General features: G+C 37.4%; 2 protein-coding genes across 2 annotated transcripts in view; one reads left to right on the top strand and one right to left on the bottom strand.

Annotated features, from left to right (window-relative positions):
• Positions 1-10041, bottom strand: part of LOC122347442 (zeta-sarcoglycan) — a 223399-nt gene extending 213358 nt beyond the window's left edge. The window contains exon 1 of the mRNA XM_043242763.1: positions 9221-10041. Coding sequence (XP_043098698.1) covers positions 9221-9259 — 39 coding nt within the window. The 5' untranslated portion in view covers positions 9260-10041. The remainder of the gene's footprint in view (positions 1-9220) is intronic.
• A 3160-nt stretch (positions 10042-13201) lies between these two features.
• tusc3 (tumor suppressor candidate 3) overlaps positions 13202-16147 on the top strand; it is a 60568-nt gene continuing 57622 nt past the window's right edge. Inside the window, exon 1 of the mRNA XM_043231599.1 lies at positions 13202-13350. Coding sequence (XP_043087534.1) covers positions 13246-13350 — 105 coding nt within the window. The 5' untranslated portion in view covers positions 13202-13245. The remainder of the gene's footprint in view (positions 13351-16147) is intronic.

A 16147-nucleotide genomic window follows, 5' to 3' on the forward strand; every position in this document is an offset into this window, starting at 1 on the left:
TGCAGACGCCGGCAGAGGGGAAAAAATCATTTTAGTTTTCTGCATCCACAGGTTGGTAACAAGTACACTTGGGAGATACTCTGAATAGTAAATATTTGGCTCACAGGTTTGTTATTATTACCGACGTTCCCAAAAAAACACCAAAGTCGGTGACGAGACCCGACCACGATAAGCCAGAATTACAAAGAATCTGAAGTGCTTTTACGCTCCCTGCTCAAACGGTTGATAAACGAACATAATTTTGCATCTAAACAGCTTGTATTGAGGTCAAGAGCGACTGACAAAATCCACATGTACACTATTGGCCGATCTTGATTGTAATCCCAGAGTCATCACGGCAGCGCACTTTCTAACAAGGAAATGTTAGAATGAGAATTATGGTAATGAAGAGTCATGGCAGAGTTACGAAAATGTAAACACCTCACAGCTCTCTGAGGAACCATGTGTGAATTTACAGCAGATGAATGCAGCACCAGTCCGTGTGTAATGACTGTGTGTAATAGTGAGTGAATTTGGCACGCTCAGCATGCTAGTGGCCTCGATGAGATAATTGCATCGGCGCATTAACTCCTCTTGTGCGACTGTAGGCCTAAATCTCAGGCTTTCACTCGATTCTTTTCCACTTGCTTCTTGAAAATAAAGATCTACACGGTCATTGACGCCGGCAGAGGGAGAATCCATTTGTTTTTTTGGAAACAGACTAAACTTTGCTGTGCCAGGAGTCTTGTGTTCAGATCTTCAGTGGCCACTAATCAGGTGCAGGATGAGCCGGGTTGTGTGAGAAGACTGCTCTTTCTTTGGTTTCGGATGATACTTTCAATACTGATGCGATATTGAGAAGATATATAAATCATAGGTATCAAATCACTACATTTAACATTTTGTTAAGCTGGAAAATAAATGTGCATCATAGAATTCGAAGTTAAAAATTAATATGATACCAAATATTTAGTTTGCATACATTTCTTTTTATTATTATTATTATTATCATCATTAAATATAATGCTTTTGTAGCCAGTAATTGTAATTTATTTACTTTAATATCAAATATTTAATTCCCTATTTACTTGTTTGTTAATTGCGGCATGTGTTGTAATATGTTTGGGCTTCATTTGCGATTTATTTATTTATTAATTTATTCCTTAATTAAACCGAGGTTAGTAGAACTTTAATAACCAGCAATGCTTTTTATGGGCCAAAATCATCCTTTATAAAACTATTTTCTTGTACTCCAAAAATCTTTAGGATATTATATAATGTTTCAGGAACACATTTTGTACATTTCCAAACTTAAGTGTAAATATATCGAAACTTTATTCCTGATTAGTAAAATGCATTATTTTCAAATAGTTGTATCTGAGTCAAATATTTGGTCTGTCCTAGCAAACCAAACATCATTGGAAATCTTATTTATTCAGGTTTCTGATGAATAAATATCAATTTCAAAAACTTGACCTCGGTCCAGGGTCACATATGTGATAAAAACAGAAATATGATCATATGTAGATTTATGTCAAAGTAAACATTAAAGTGCTAATGCTATTAAATATAATGTTAAGTGGCTGCAATTAACAATTTCTCTCTTTTTATTAAGACAATTATATTTTAAAAAGTATATTAATAAATGCTCTGGGACTTGACTGACAGATCCATTGACGGGAGGTTAAAATTATTAAAACTAATCATTTAAAAAATGCTATATACGCATGGTCTTTGAAGGTAAGAAAAAAACCTAAAGAAGAGCAGAGTGAATTTGCTGTCTGAATGTGCAGGTTAATTGCATTGGCACCTTGCATTTTGATACGTATCTTTGTCATTCCCTTAGTTAATTATTTGAAATAGAAATGACCGAAGACCAGTGCTAATAGTGTATGCTCTCCAGAGGAGTCAAGGCGGATGTAAAGCTAGAGAGACAAGGAGGGGTCACGGGGTATTAAAGCTGAGAAGTGAGAGGAGCAGAGAAAGCAAGTTACCGAGAGTTTGAGGATGAGAATGAGAAATATAATTGAATTGAAGTTTCAAATGAAGAACTGAGATGGAAAGGACAGTAGAAAGAACAGTCTGGCCTCTGGTATCTTCTGTCACTCTGTAATGCAGCTGCTTTTACGGCAGGCGTACGGCCCATCTCACCGTGCCACTCGCTTCATTTGGCTCATGATGTGGCCCATCAGCCTAGAACCTAGAGTGGCCTTTTTCTCTCTCCTTCTCTCCTTTCTCTCTTCCCAGTTCTATCTGTGACCATTCAAAGCCGCTATTATCTTGTCACTGCCCAGTTGTAGCCTCACAGTGGGAGATTATTGCAACAGAGTCCCTCTCCTCCGGAAAAAAATCAAGAGTTAAGGGAAACTTAAAATATCCTCAGATTAAAACAACGAAATGTTTTACTTTTCTCATGGTAGACCAAAATACACAATTAAGATGACAGCTGAGGAAACTTTTTGAACTTTTTCAGCTGCGTAAATGTCCAGTCGATGTCTCTCTCTGACAATAAACACATAGAATTACAACAACTTTCTGTTAGCAATTTCCGTTTCCGCTCATTCACTGTTCTTTTCGCTTTCAAAAAAAAAAAAAAACAAATGAAAAAGGAGCAGTGCCAGTCGCATTTCAGTCAACAAGGCATTGCATCAGGACGACCATGAACCAGCGCCTATATGTGTTTTACTCATTTGTAGACTGGGTTAATGACACATTTACATTATAAAAAGGAAGAGTGGCAGTTAATAATTTCTTATTGGCCTCATTAACAAAATCCTTTAAATCCATGAAATCCATGAAGTGCGCGAAGCACCACGTGCTGATGATTCCTGCTGGTCAGAATTGCGCAAATGCATCGGTACCTCAGGCGAACAGTTAAAACACCTTTTACACGTCAGCTGCAAATGTTTTATTGAATGTTTCATCTACTAAATGCAGTTACAAATCATCAAATTGAATTAAGAAGTGTCTATAGACGGTTTCATCACACGCTCCGGTCTGTGTTTGTTTGTCGGTCTGGTTAGTGTCGCCGCCTACAAACGCGGCTAATCACGAGTAATAAAGTTGCTCTTAGGTTATTGTGCTTTTACAGGTGTTTCCTATACATTTATTTATTTATGGCAACTTGCCACAATATCAAAACTGACTGATTTTCAAAAAGGCTTTGTTGAATAAACATAACATTTGTTAAACGTTTAAAAATCAAACCGATGCATAAGGCTTTTTTATATCACTGTATTTCGTAGGGGAGATCGTCTTTAGAAAATGTCGTTTTCATTTCGTTGCTCAGCCGTTACCCAGAAACCCCCATTTCTCGTCCTTAAAGCACCTTCTGCTGGCAAAGAATGAATCTGCATTTTTAATAAATCCGTCTGATTTACACAGCTATGTACAAGCATTTTGCTTGATATCAAAAAAATGATCTACTCTAGAAGGATTTAGCTGTTGTTATAGATTCTATTGGGATGTCTACCTGAAGTTAAGATAGGGCTATGAAAAAACGTCTGTTTATGTTGTTGTCGTTTAAACCGTCTATGTAATATGGGTTTTCTTATTAATTTGAAGGGGTTGTTTTGTTTGCTTTGAAGGGGTCATCGGATGCAAAATTCACTTTACAAGTGTTTGGAACATAAATGTGTTATTGAAAGTGTGTTTACACATCCAGCTCTCAAATCACGCTGTTCTGAGATTCCTGTCAGAATGATGTCGTTTTGCACAGGCCCCTCCCATGATAGTTGATTGACAAGATCATCTTACCTTTTTTTATGAATCTTTGCAAATTGCCTTTCTTAATAAAATGCTAGCTGGCAACTTTTGTGGCTGAAGTTTACAGACTGCCTGTCACCCCACGGAAGAGGGGCCGCGTCAGTAGAGCTCATTAGCATTTAAAGAGACATGGACAAAAAAAAAAACAGCTTGCTCATTTTGACAGGGTGAAAAGGGTGGGGTTTTTTTACTACCACTGAGAATTTTTAATCTAATATATGTTTCCCTATCTATAAATATAGACTTTCCCTTAAGACCCTAAAGAGTCATATTACATAAAGAATCGATCAACAGCAACTGAATGATATGTATAATGCAATCTCAAAAAAACCTGTCGGATGTCGTGTTGGGATGTTTTCAGGAAATTAAAAAAATAGGTTGAATGTAATTTTTTGTCAAAATTAGGTTTCCATTAAATTATTATTTTATAACTTGTCTGTCATCTCTGAAAATATCTTGGAAAATTTTACTTGTTTAGTGCAGAAAATGTCAAAATTACTGCAGCAAGTCAACAAGTCAAGACAAAAAGGTGTGTTAATGCACAGTCCTGTGTAAACAAGTCAACAAGTTTCATTTAGACAAATCATGAGATGGCAGTTAATGCAACAGTGTGAAATAGGTGCTCAATTAAACAATCTTGCTCATTTCAGTCTTCTCAATTTGGCAATGTCAGTACCCTAAAATGTCAAAAATGGGCTATTTTACATCCAGAGATGAAGGATTGGATGATGACGTTTCTAAAGAGGAGGTTTCTGTTATTGTGGTGTGACACTATTTGTGCTATCTCCATTTCAGATACTGTGCCCATGATAAACAATGGAAAGCTCTTCAGCCAACGTTAGTCAGTATAGATGCAGTATAGTGCTACAGGTCTCGTTAAACCTGCTAAGAGAAGTGAAACTTGTCTCACTTTAAACCCATTTTTTTCAAAATTCCATTTCTGAAAATCATAGCTATCAGCCAACTTCAGATAGCCATATGTAAGCTTCACAAATCAATGGCAGCTTGAAAGTGCGGTGCGAAGCTTCACAAATCAATACTTCGAAAGTGCTCGTCGCAACTTTTCTTTCACCTGTGATTTAAACAAGACCATTTTGTTAAGTGAGCACTCTGTGTGTTGAACAAGCCATAATGTTTGGTGGACATCTAAGTCTAACTAAACTGGTGAATTTGCGGAACTAGCTGTTGTTTCTCACAATCCTCAGGCATTTGGACTGCATTGTTGTAAGGGTCAGTCCGTACAACCATCCAATCAGCTACAGCAGAAACTCACGCAATATGAGTTGGGTTTAAAATCATGGATGCTTTAATCTATGCAAATATGGTTTACTCAAACAAACAGTCCATCCTGCCAAACATGAGAGGTTTGGTTACCATGGCCACCTATTGGTAAAACAATGCCTGCAATTAGCAGAGCTTTTCTGATATTGCAATTGCAATTATAATGTGTGCAGTAATAGATTAAGGTCAGTGATTTGTGGTGTAAATTAAACCGCAATTAAAGCAAAGTTCATTTTCTTCTTTGTAATACGAGAGGAAGCATGTTAAATCGAAATTGCATCAAAACAAGATTTGAACTGCTGTAATGTCCAAACCATGTCTCGCATTATGAACCAGTTAATCGCTAGCACTGTGTTTTTTTCTTTGGTGATGCTAACCTTTTCTTTACATCACCTGTTAAGTTGACACACTGAAGTGCTTCCTTTCTTTCCTGTTACACATTCGAGGCTATCTGGGGGGAAATGTTTAACACAACTCTTTTATTCCTCTGTCCTTCAGCTATAATATATATTAATCATTTGATACTGCTGTTACTGAGAGTTGCGTTGTAATCGGACTGCCCTTTCCCACTGGCAGAGTTAATTAAGTGTAAAATGGATGGAGGTGGGAGGGACAGGAGGGGTTGGGGGTTGGTGGGGGTTGATAGGAACGAAAGCTTGGCAAGGGCCCCGATACTCCAAGCACAGAGTCAACTGAGGGGATCAGGACACCGATGGGGCCTTCATCTGCCACTCAAACTCGGACCAGCACAGCAAACCTAAGAGAAGATGGATTACGGCCATTTGTGATGCTATTAGAGCTATTGAGTGGGTCTGTTGCTCACCGCAGCTTTTACTGGCCGGTCCAGGATCAGTGTGCTGAGTGCTGACATTGAAGACCAAAGCAAGCTGTCCATTCGGTTTCCAAGTAAGAATGACTGAACCTACAGAGTTGAGTGTTTTTTTTAAGAAAAATTGGTTTATGTATTGCAGTGTGACTAAAAAAACACTTAAAAGGTCAGATTCAGTTAGGATTACACAGTATACATGATTCATTTTTTTTGTAATGATTTAATTTTACCCTGATTTTGCAGAGCAGGGTTTAAAACAAATATGTTTTTGCCACTACATTGAATCAAAAATTGGTCAACCTCAACCAAAACTCAACCAAAACCTAGACTTTTTAGGCAATTTAGAAAATCGTGATCAGATGTACGGTCATCCTAAATAAATGTGATTTTTTTTCCCCCAACATTTTATTTTCTCATAAAAATATACTCCAAAAATCTTGGGGGGAAAAATGTTACAGCGTACATTAAAAGTCAGCGGGGTCCAAAACAAGACTCGATCTAACCGACTTTCGCTGTATGACAAAAAATATCTTCTTTTGTATCGAATACAGAAATAGGTGAGTAAACAGTAGCAGCGTGTAATTTCAGAGGTGACCTATCGCTTTTAAAACCAATGGCGTGAAGGTTTGCGCACTTTTTTATGTATTTCTCGCTTATGTTTTAAATCTGTCATCAAAGTTTTGCCGTCCAACCTAAGCATTTTTCGGCCTCTTCTGAAGCAGCTTCCACAGAGGTGGTAAAGGATTGGCAGTAAATTGAAATGACACTTCAAGAGATTAAGAAAGGCATTTCATCAGCGTCTGAATTCATAGGACACATACGCCTCCAGATAAGAGGCAAACCAGAGATGCCAGTTTAATTAAAACTATCGCTGAACAACCCTGTTAAGCATAGAGAACTGTTTGCCTCATCAACACTGTTTTTAATGACTCCTCTATCACAAAATCTATTCTTGTCCCGTTGTCTAATGAAAAGGGGCCACTGGTGATTCTTCACCGAGTTCATGTAACATGTTTACATGCTATCATGATTCATTAGAAAAGTAATAACAAGAAGAATGTGCAATTACAAACAGCTCCACAAAGCAATTACATATCAAGTACATGTTGTTCATTAAAAGTACCCTGCTTAATCAATTAGAGAGAATTACATGAAAACTAATGTAAGTGTGCAGTGTTGCTCTACAGAAGAGTCACTGTTAGGTGAAGCTCTTGATCATGTCATTGAAATTCGAAATGTTGATTCAATAGATGCTTCGTAACAAAAAACAAATACAAAATGGCTTGGTGATTAAAATAAGCCAGAATGTGCCAATCCAGGATTAAAGCAAAATGTGCCGTTCTTTGCAAAACATAAAAGCTCTAAAATAATAATAATAATAATAAAACTCTTCTCAGCCATAAGTCGACAGCCACTGAAGCAGGAAGAGACAAACCAAAAATTAGTGTCCATTTTCTTGATAGATTTAGTCGAGTGATTCATCAGACTCTGCATATTTGGTTTCCTTATTTTATGATATGGCGTTTTCCCTCAGTAGTTATATATTGTGGTTTTTCTATACTGTATAATGTTGATATGTAGTATGTGGTGATTCCACTGGCTTCCCTATAGGCCAAAGACACAGAATCGGTAAATAAAAGAACTTGCATTTGATGGATGTGTTGAAACGGTGCTTTTGAGAATCGCTCTTTTTAATAAATAAACACACTTGCCTGGCTTAAAGTGAATTATATAGATAGAGGCAAATCTCTTGATGACAGGTGTCAGTCAAATGGCAACAAACCTGGAATTTTGTTTTTAGATCTATTTTGTAAATTCATTCACGATCTCTTTCACTCTCCTTTGTGTGGATCCGGGGAGAGACGAACGGAGAGAGAGCACTGCACAAGCACCAAGACCACCATCACATTTATTATAGTTAACTAAAAATAAAACTGTATGAAACATTTCCATTACTTGAAGTAAAATAAACATCAACTGAAATAAAGTAAAATATGAAAAGGCATATTTATTTTAGCTCGTACCAAACATTTTCATTTGGTTTTAGTGCATTAAAATAACTAAATCAAAAACTTAAATAGAAACTGTAGCATATTTAATGATGATAATTATAATAATGTAAAAAAAAAAATACAAAAGTGCTAAAATTAAAATAAAACAAATGAATAAATATTAACAAAAAGCTAGAAAAGTATGTCGGTTCTTGTGAAATAACACTGACAAAAGTTTTATTCGAAAAAATATATATTTGTAAAGCAAAAATCTGTTATTTCTTATAATAAAACATCTTATAATGTACGGTAAAATGACATAATCTGTGAGGAAATGCATGTAATTGTTGTCATATATAAGGGAAAAGCTGGATTCCTGGAATTCCCTGGCAGACCATCACTTTAAAAAGGTTTAAAATGTTACTTTGTTTTTTTATTATTATTATTTTGTCATAATGTTTTATTCAGTGGAGTGTTTGATGTTGCTAAGTTAATGTTTTTTTGCATTATGTCAGTGTCAGTTTCATTACCATGGTGGTGTTTTGTCTGTACTTATTATTGGCCACAGTCTCTGGGGACCACCTTAAAGTAATCATGTCTTTCCATTGTTCCGCATGCGTTTCCAACAGAACGTCGTACAGTAAATAGATTCCGACCGCTCTAATAAGTCAATCGTATAATACCGTTACATAAATACGTGACACAGTTAGGAACTGTAAAAATACAATCATCCTCCTATCGCGCTTGTATCATGATCGCTTTTTTTTTTTTTTTTTATTTCCCGGGGAAGTTCTAGCAACTACAGTTGCTACCCAACATTTAGCATTTTTACAGTGCAGTTCTGGCCACACAGATCTCCCATCCAGCTGTTTCCCAGCCTGAACTGTGGAGCTGTCCACTGCCAGGGGTGCTGAAACACACAATCCCTCAGCGGGACTTCTTATCTCTTCTGTGAAAACGCGCGAAGATAAACACAGAGCAATAAGACGCGAACGCTCGCGAGTTCAAAAGTTGCTTTGAAGAAATTCCATCGCATATGGCCAAATGAGAAAATGGAAAAGCCTGAAGCAAGAAGCCGACCGAGGGAGGGGTTGAACGGAGGAAAGACTCTTTTTTTCCTCTCTTCTTCTACTCCTTCTTCTTCGTGTGAAATCCATACGGATGTGCGGTTTGTTAGCGAAATACTATTTGCGAACTGACAGGTGATCAAGAAGCTTTAGCAGCAGCCCCAGACATCGGCAGCTGTGCCTTTAATGGCCGCAACTTGAACGAGGGTTATTGAAATGCACCCCACGCACAAAATCCAGCACCCCACCACCGCCACCGCGCACTGAGCCCCAAACACACACTATACGCTGTCACATCAGCAACTCACCTTCAGCGCCTCGATGTCCAGCGATGCCGATCGCTCCATATCGAAAGATAAAGTCTAACACAAAAGTTGTATATCTAGCCTTGTAGTTCCCGAGCGAAAGCCAGCCCAGTTCTCCGAGCTGCGGTGGATTCCCTCAGTCTCATTCCCGCTGATCACGACTCCGGCGACAGCCTCAACTATTCAATAGCCTATTTAAAACCTAAACTAGTCACTCAGAGTGTCCCGACAGCGGTAACGTGACATAAACAGACTCGCGTGTCCCTCTCCGTTTTCCTCTCCAATAGCAAAAGTGTTTCCGTTAGTGAGAGACCGTGTTGTCATTGAGAGCGTTGAGCGCGCGAACGGCACATTTGCAGCGAGCCTGGTTGATCGGTCTTTCACGTCAACCTTTTGCGGCACATTTAACGAAATCGGTTCGATTCGAGCAGGCGGAAGAGAAGGAGGCTGTCGGCTCCTCGCTTGCGATCCGGCCGATTTATTGATTGATTGATTGATCGTTTGATTAGACAGGGCGCACTCCGCCGCTGCCCTACTTGGTGATCTCCAGAAACCTCCCGTATCCAAACGCGCTCCTCCAGCCGAGTCCCGGTGCTCTGAATACGGGCTCTGTGTCTGGCAGAGGGAGTCTGAGGAGGGAGGGATGGAAGAAAAAAAAGGGGGAAGATCTTCCTCGAGTGGATTGTGGGTGAATGTATCTGTCTTTTGCGGCGCGGTGACTATCCAGACTAGCCAGTTGACTTGCACAGTCCCCTTAGTCTTCTGCGTGGAAATGCGAGCAGGTCCTTTTCATCACTCAAAAAATAAACTGTCCTGCGAGTTATCCTCCTGGGTCCTAGAGCCACGAGAGAGAGAGAGGGAGAGAGAGAGAGAGAGAGAGAGAGAGAGAGAGATGGAGAGAGAGAGAATCTTACCCGCATGCTGAGCTGATCCGCAATGCTATTTAAGTTTTAATTCGCATGCGTGTGTGTTGCATCTCAAGTGCATACTGTTGACTTGTCCTCTTAAACAATTTCCAAAGTTAACACTTCAATGCAGAAAATTCACTCTGAACTGTTACTAAATAATACAGAAATGCTACTGCAAACCTTTGCTTAAAAGCAAGTTACCTTACAACAGCGTTTTAAAAGACATTGTGCGCAAAAAAAATGCTTTACTTATAATTATATATTATAGTTTTAATTATCATTTCTAAGTAATAATCATGCTAAAATACGCTCAACGCCTTAATGTATCATTATATATGCAGTTGTATGTAAAATACAATGGCATCCTGTATAGCTACCAAACTAAATAAATAAATAAATTCACTCATGGTATAGGTTAAAAAGATGGGGAAATGACATTAAAAAGTGCTCCAAAAATAACCCACACAGCAGTATTACAGCTGAAATCATTGTTCCAAAGGCAGGGCTTGCGTTTAGGATCTTTTTTTTTCATTGTGCCACTCCGCAATTAATCATTCTTTGGCATGGGTTTTACATGCGCACCTGACCTCAGCTGGGTATATCGTGCCAGCCCCAGCTCCGGTGACGTCAACTCCCAGTCTAGGACCCAAATTAACAGCCCACCGTAAAGTGAGCCGAAGCGACAGAGAGACAGATTTCAAGTGGAACAGCTCAACAGCAATCGTGTGTGTTCGAGCATCCGTGCGTGTCTGTGTGAGAGAGATATTCACACGCAGTCGAGAAAAACCAAGAGAGAGAGAGAGACACACACACACACACACACAGAGAGAATATGTAGGTTTAAATATTGTGTCCTAGATAAATGGAAATCATACATCATCCTCTGTCTTGCAAATTTTGGCCTGTTATTCCTGGATAAGGTTCAACTAAATGTATGTCGCGTTCATCTGAGGTTGTCTGTCTCGCCATTTGCGTGTCTGTGTGTGCTGTGTGTGAGAGAGATTATTAAAGGTATAGTTCACCTAAAATGAAAACCTGCTAAATGTGTACTCGAGATGTGTTTTTTTTCCTCTGAAATAGATTCGTCGAAATTTAGCATTGCATCGCTTGCTTGCTGATGGATCCTTCCGGTGTGGATGGGTGCCGTCGGAAAGAGAGCGCAAAGAGCTGATGAGAGCATCACAACAATCCACAAGTAATTCGCTCAACTCCGGCCAATCGGTCAGTGGCTCGTGAAGCAAAAAGATGTGCATTTGAGACATTCACCATTAAGAAATCTTTTAATTTCAAACTACCTTCGGTGATAAAGTAGTGTAGTCCGAATCAGGAGTAAGTTAGTACCTCGCAAGGTGAAAACCGGAGAAAGCGTTATTATGGATATTTGTTTTACAAGAAGAAAAAGTTTAAAGCTGTAATACGTATTATCTATGTATCTTTGCACTTCACAAGATACTATTTGATGGACCAGAGTCGCGTGGTTTAGTTGTGTATTGTTGTGATGCTTCTATCATCTCTGTTCTGACGGCACCCATTCACTGCAGAGGATCCATTGCTAAGCGAGTGATGTGATGCTAAATTTCTCTGAATCCGTTCAGGTGAAGAAACAAACTCATTTGTAACTTTGATGGCCTTAGGGTGAGTACATTTTTAACAAATTTTCATTTTTTTAGCAAACTATTCCATATTCATATTCATTTTATGAACACCTGCAAAACATGCCCATGTGTTTATATTAGCCTATTAAATCAGGACCACTTGCAGAGCGATGAAAGGGAATCTAAACCATTTATTTGATTGCAACATTAAATGAGTGAAGGTATTAAAATGACTTTTTTTTTTTAATATGACATTTGCCATATACATCCGCGTGGTGAATGACATCTTTACCCTGCCTGACCGTATATTCGTCCTGCATAGAGACGCAGGCTGGCCAAATGAAAGACATCATTTGCTACAGAGGTACGAGTGAGTCAGGTCCTTAGGGGGAAATGGAACAGACCAACCATGTACTTGGCTTGTACATGAGCTAATAAAATATGATGAAAGAATAACTTAATGTGGCTTATGGGTTATTTATGTCATCTAAGAACATACTGTTCTTAAGATATACAGTAATACGTCTTTTTACAATTATGACATGACAGGCTAATGTGTTACTTGAACAGCAATTCAACGTGCATCTTTTTAATCTGTCATGCACGCACATTTTATCTTCTTTTACATCCGTTTACATACGTGCAAGCGTCGGAGCATGCAAGCATACTGTAGTAGTCATAGCACTTAACCTTTAGGCAATTTGTGTTACAAGAACATTATTTTCTCTCACAATCAAATGCAGGAAGCTGTAAATAGCTGCGCTTCACCTTTTAATGCTTTCTATTACCCTAGTGCCCTCTCAGCTGCTACTTGGGTAAAACTACTCAAAGATGTATTATGATGAAGAAACAGGAAACATAATATGCGATAAATATCATGATAATAATCATAATGCATCTTCTACATTGTATGTTCTTCACAGTGACTTTGGGATGCATTTGACTTATAATCCTATATTGCGCAAAGAAATGGCAATAAACCATCAGATTTTGACTAAAGGATGTTAGGTTTTACTGTAAGAGAATTGTTTTTGGTCATTTTGGTATTTAGAATGATTATTATTTGTGCGTTGTAATATTATAAATAACGTTTTATTTAACCCTTTGAAGCATTATATAAGCATTTTAAATGCTGCGATTTTTGCTATGTCATGCATTCTCCATGTTCAATCATTCTATAATAGAAAACACTTTTTGGGTTTGCCCCCCATTGGCAGGAACTGGAGATACAACTATAGGCAATATATAAACGTGTTCATTGTCCTCGTTTACTACAGTAAGGCTGTGACAAAACTATTTCTAAAACATGTTTACAAGAGAAAAAATAATAATACTTAATGACTTCAACAGTTAATTCTGGATATTTTAGAAGATTTTACATGGTATTCCCTTTGTTATTTCATGCATGGCGAAATCCCGATAAATACTACAAGTCCCACAAAGCCATTATGTGGCCTCTGATTGGAGGCGATTGCAGCCAATCAAAACGCTCAGCAGTACTGATGCGATAAGAGCATCTTCCATCATGGCGGTGGTGTTCAAGGGATTCCTATTCAACCTGCCGTTTGCATCCATATTGTTGATTCTGCTACTATGTCTTCAGTCCGGAGGAGGTCAGAAGAAAAAAGAGGTACTGATGCAATAATAACACCGTCTTTCACAGCAGCCAGTGATGTTGATTTCTGGCAAAAATCCTATAGTGTTCGCGTTCAACTCGAGCATCTGTATTATAGTAGCCGCAGTTAAATGATGTTGACATATAACGTGACCCAAAGACTGCTATTTTTAAAGATGCACGGCAGTAATAAGACGACGTTCTAATAAAAAACGTGTTTTTGGCATCAGTGTTCTCGCAGAACGCACCTTGCGTTTTATCCTAGCTGGTGTCCGATCCATTGTGATTGTGAACGCAGCCGAATGCGCGTGTCCGTGACGCTGTACGCGTGGCCCTATAATGATAAACTATTCTGTGGAAGTAAATAATAATAATAATTCACCCTTTAACAAGTGCACCTGTTATAAAGTTTGATATTTACGGTGGTGCTGTTTATTTATATTTTCGTAAAAAAGAATAATAATAATTATTAAATTAATAATAATTAAACGAATAATAATAATTATTATTATTATTATAAGTCATTTGAATACTTGCGTAAAAGCTAAGGGTCTTTTATAACCTTTAATTAATTTTAGATACTTAATTTACACATTTTAAGTGACATAGCTTTCTATATTTTTCTTTATTTTTATTTTGTATTTCAGAACACGTTTTTGGAGCATCAGGATGATACCTGAATCATGGGTGTTAATAATAGTTGCAAATAATATATATAAATTAAAAGAACATTACTTTTTTTTACTTTTTTATTATGTTATCGTAATAATTCTGAATTGCCTTCATAATTTACTGCATGTCTCTGAGCCGCTAGACAGAGACGGTCTCTAGATAGTCTCTCTTTGTCTCTTCTTTTCTCCCTCTCTCTCTTTCTCTGTTGAGAAAATATGATGTGTATTTGACCTTTTCCTTTCCCCTGCAGCAGAGGAGCAGGGAAATGATCATATTGAGCACAAATCAGGCAAAGTGGTGAAGCAGCAACTTTCTGCTCCCCTCTGCATTTTTAAACTGATTTCTTCATATTTCCTCTTTCTCTTTTGTCTTTCCCTCCATCCTTCTCCTGCTCCAGTGTTCTGCGGGTGCTGAGAAGGGCAGTATTTTGACTCCTTGTCGTTAGGGCTTAATATATCTGTTAAGGTTTACTCTGTCCTCAAGCGAGGAAGGGATATTGGAGAATGGGTAGGGGGTGTTGGATTTTTTTTTTTTTTTTTTTTTTTTCCAAGCCCAGCTACTCGTTCATCATCACAGCCAAATTTTGTGTGTCTCGTATCTTGGCTTGACTAATGTGAAAATGTGGGAAAAGGAGGAGTAAGCAGTTCTGAGCTGCTTGAGTTGCAGAGTCTTTGTTTGCCTTTGTTTCCCTTTTGAGTTGGCCTAAGGTGGACTCTCCTTTATTGCGTTTAAAGAGGACTTGCCAATTTATTTCTTCTCATTTTGTTCTTTACTTGTTTACACCCGGGGTCAGGTATGATGTTTCTCTTAAGGTACCGATTGTATTCCTGGCCTTTTGAGGACTTGGGTGCGACATTCCTTTCTAGCTTTATTTTCAGGTTTGACAGGCATATATTATATCAACGTAATGGCGTTTTAAGATGTTATAGGATTTGCCATGGCCATATAACCTGCCATGTCGAAATAGCATAATGAGAATATACTCTGTCAATTTGATTTCGTTAATTTATGTAGGTATTAATTGCTCATTTTGCTCATTTGAGTTGTGCTGGTTTTCTTTTGGAGAAGATTTTCAATATGAAATCAATATAACTCAGAATAGTCTTCTCGTTTGAATACGTGACTGTGTCCAACGCTTGTTTGGTTTGCTTACTTTAACAGCTGCTCTTAAATCAAAATCCCGTAGGCTATGTTGAATCACTCCCAAAGAATGAGTCAAATGATTATTTCTGTTATTTCTGTCTGGATGTCATGCTCTGTTCGTTTTTAATGCATAAGAGGGGGTTTTGCTTATGGAAATTTTTTTTCATATATATATATATATATATGTGTGTGTGTGTGTGTGTGTGTGTGTGTGTGTGTGTGTAATTCTTCTTTTTTTAACTTCTGTATCTATGATAAATTTGTATATGGTAAATGTTCATATTGCTACAAGTGTTGCTTTTAATTTGTAACAATATTTCTACCATATTGGATGTTTCTGTGTTATGTTTTTAGGTTAGGCTATAATGCAGGTTGTATAAATATATATATCACATTTATGATAAATATGCACCACCATTCAAAAGTTCGGGCTCAAAGCTGCATTTATTTCATGAAAAATCCAGTAAAACTATGCATTAGTGAAACATATTCAATAAATTGCATTTTGCAATATCTGTTCTCTGTTTTAATATATTTAAAAATAATCCTTTGATTGCAAAAACAGAATTTAAATATTTTCAAATTATTATTGATAAAACATCCTAAAATGTTGAAGAATGATCTCTTCAATAAACAATTAAAACTGATTTTTAATGTTTGTAGTACTCTTAGTCTTTTGTCATCTGAACTATTTGATGTTTAATTATTTGATTAATTAAAATACATAAATATATTTTTTGATTATTTAAAATAAATACCTGAAATGCCTTTGTCATCACTTTTGATTAATCTAGCATGTCCTTGTTAAATAAAAGTATTAATAAAAAAATTAAAAAAAGACTAAACACATTTTTGAATGTAAATGTATGCTTTATGTATGTACTGGCTAGTATATTCATGCATAAAAAGTCTTATTGATAGTAACTGAATGATTCGTCATTTTAGGTTAATTATATGAAATTCATAAATGGAAAAAGAAAGAGTAGTGGCTTATTGT

Source organism: Puntigrus tetrazona, chromosome 1, assembly GCF_018831695.1.
Source record: "Puntigrus tetrazona isolate hp1 chromosome 1, ASM1883169v1, whole genome shotgun sequence".
In the NCBI taxonomy this organism is placed as follows: Eukaryota; Metazoa; Chordata; class Actinopteri; order Cypriniformes; family Cyprinidae; genus Puntigrus; species Puntigrus tetrazona.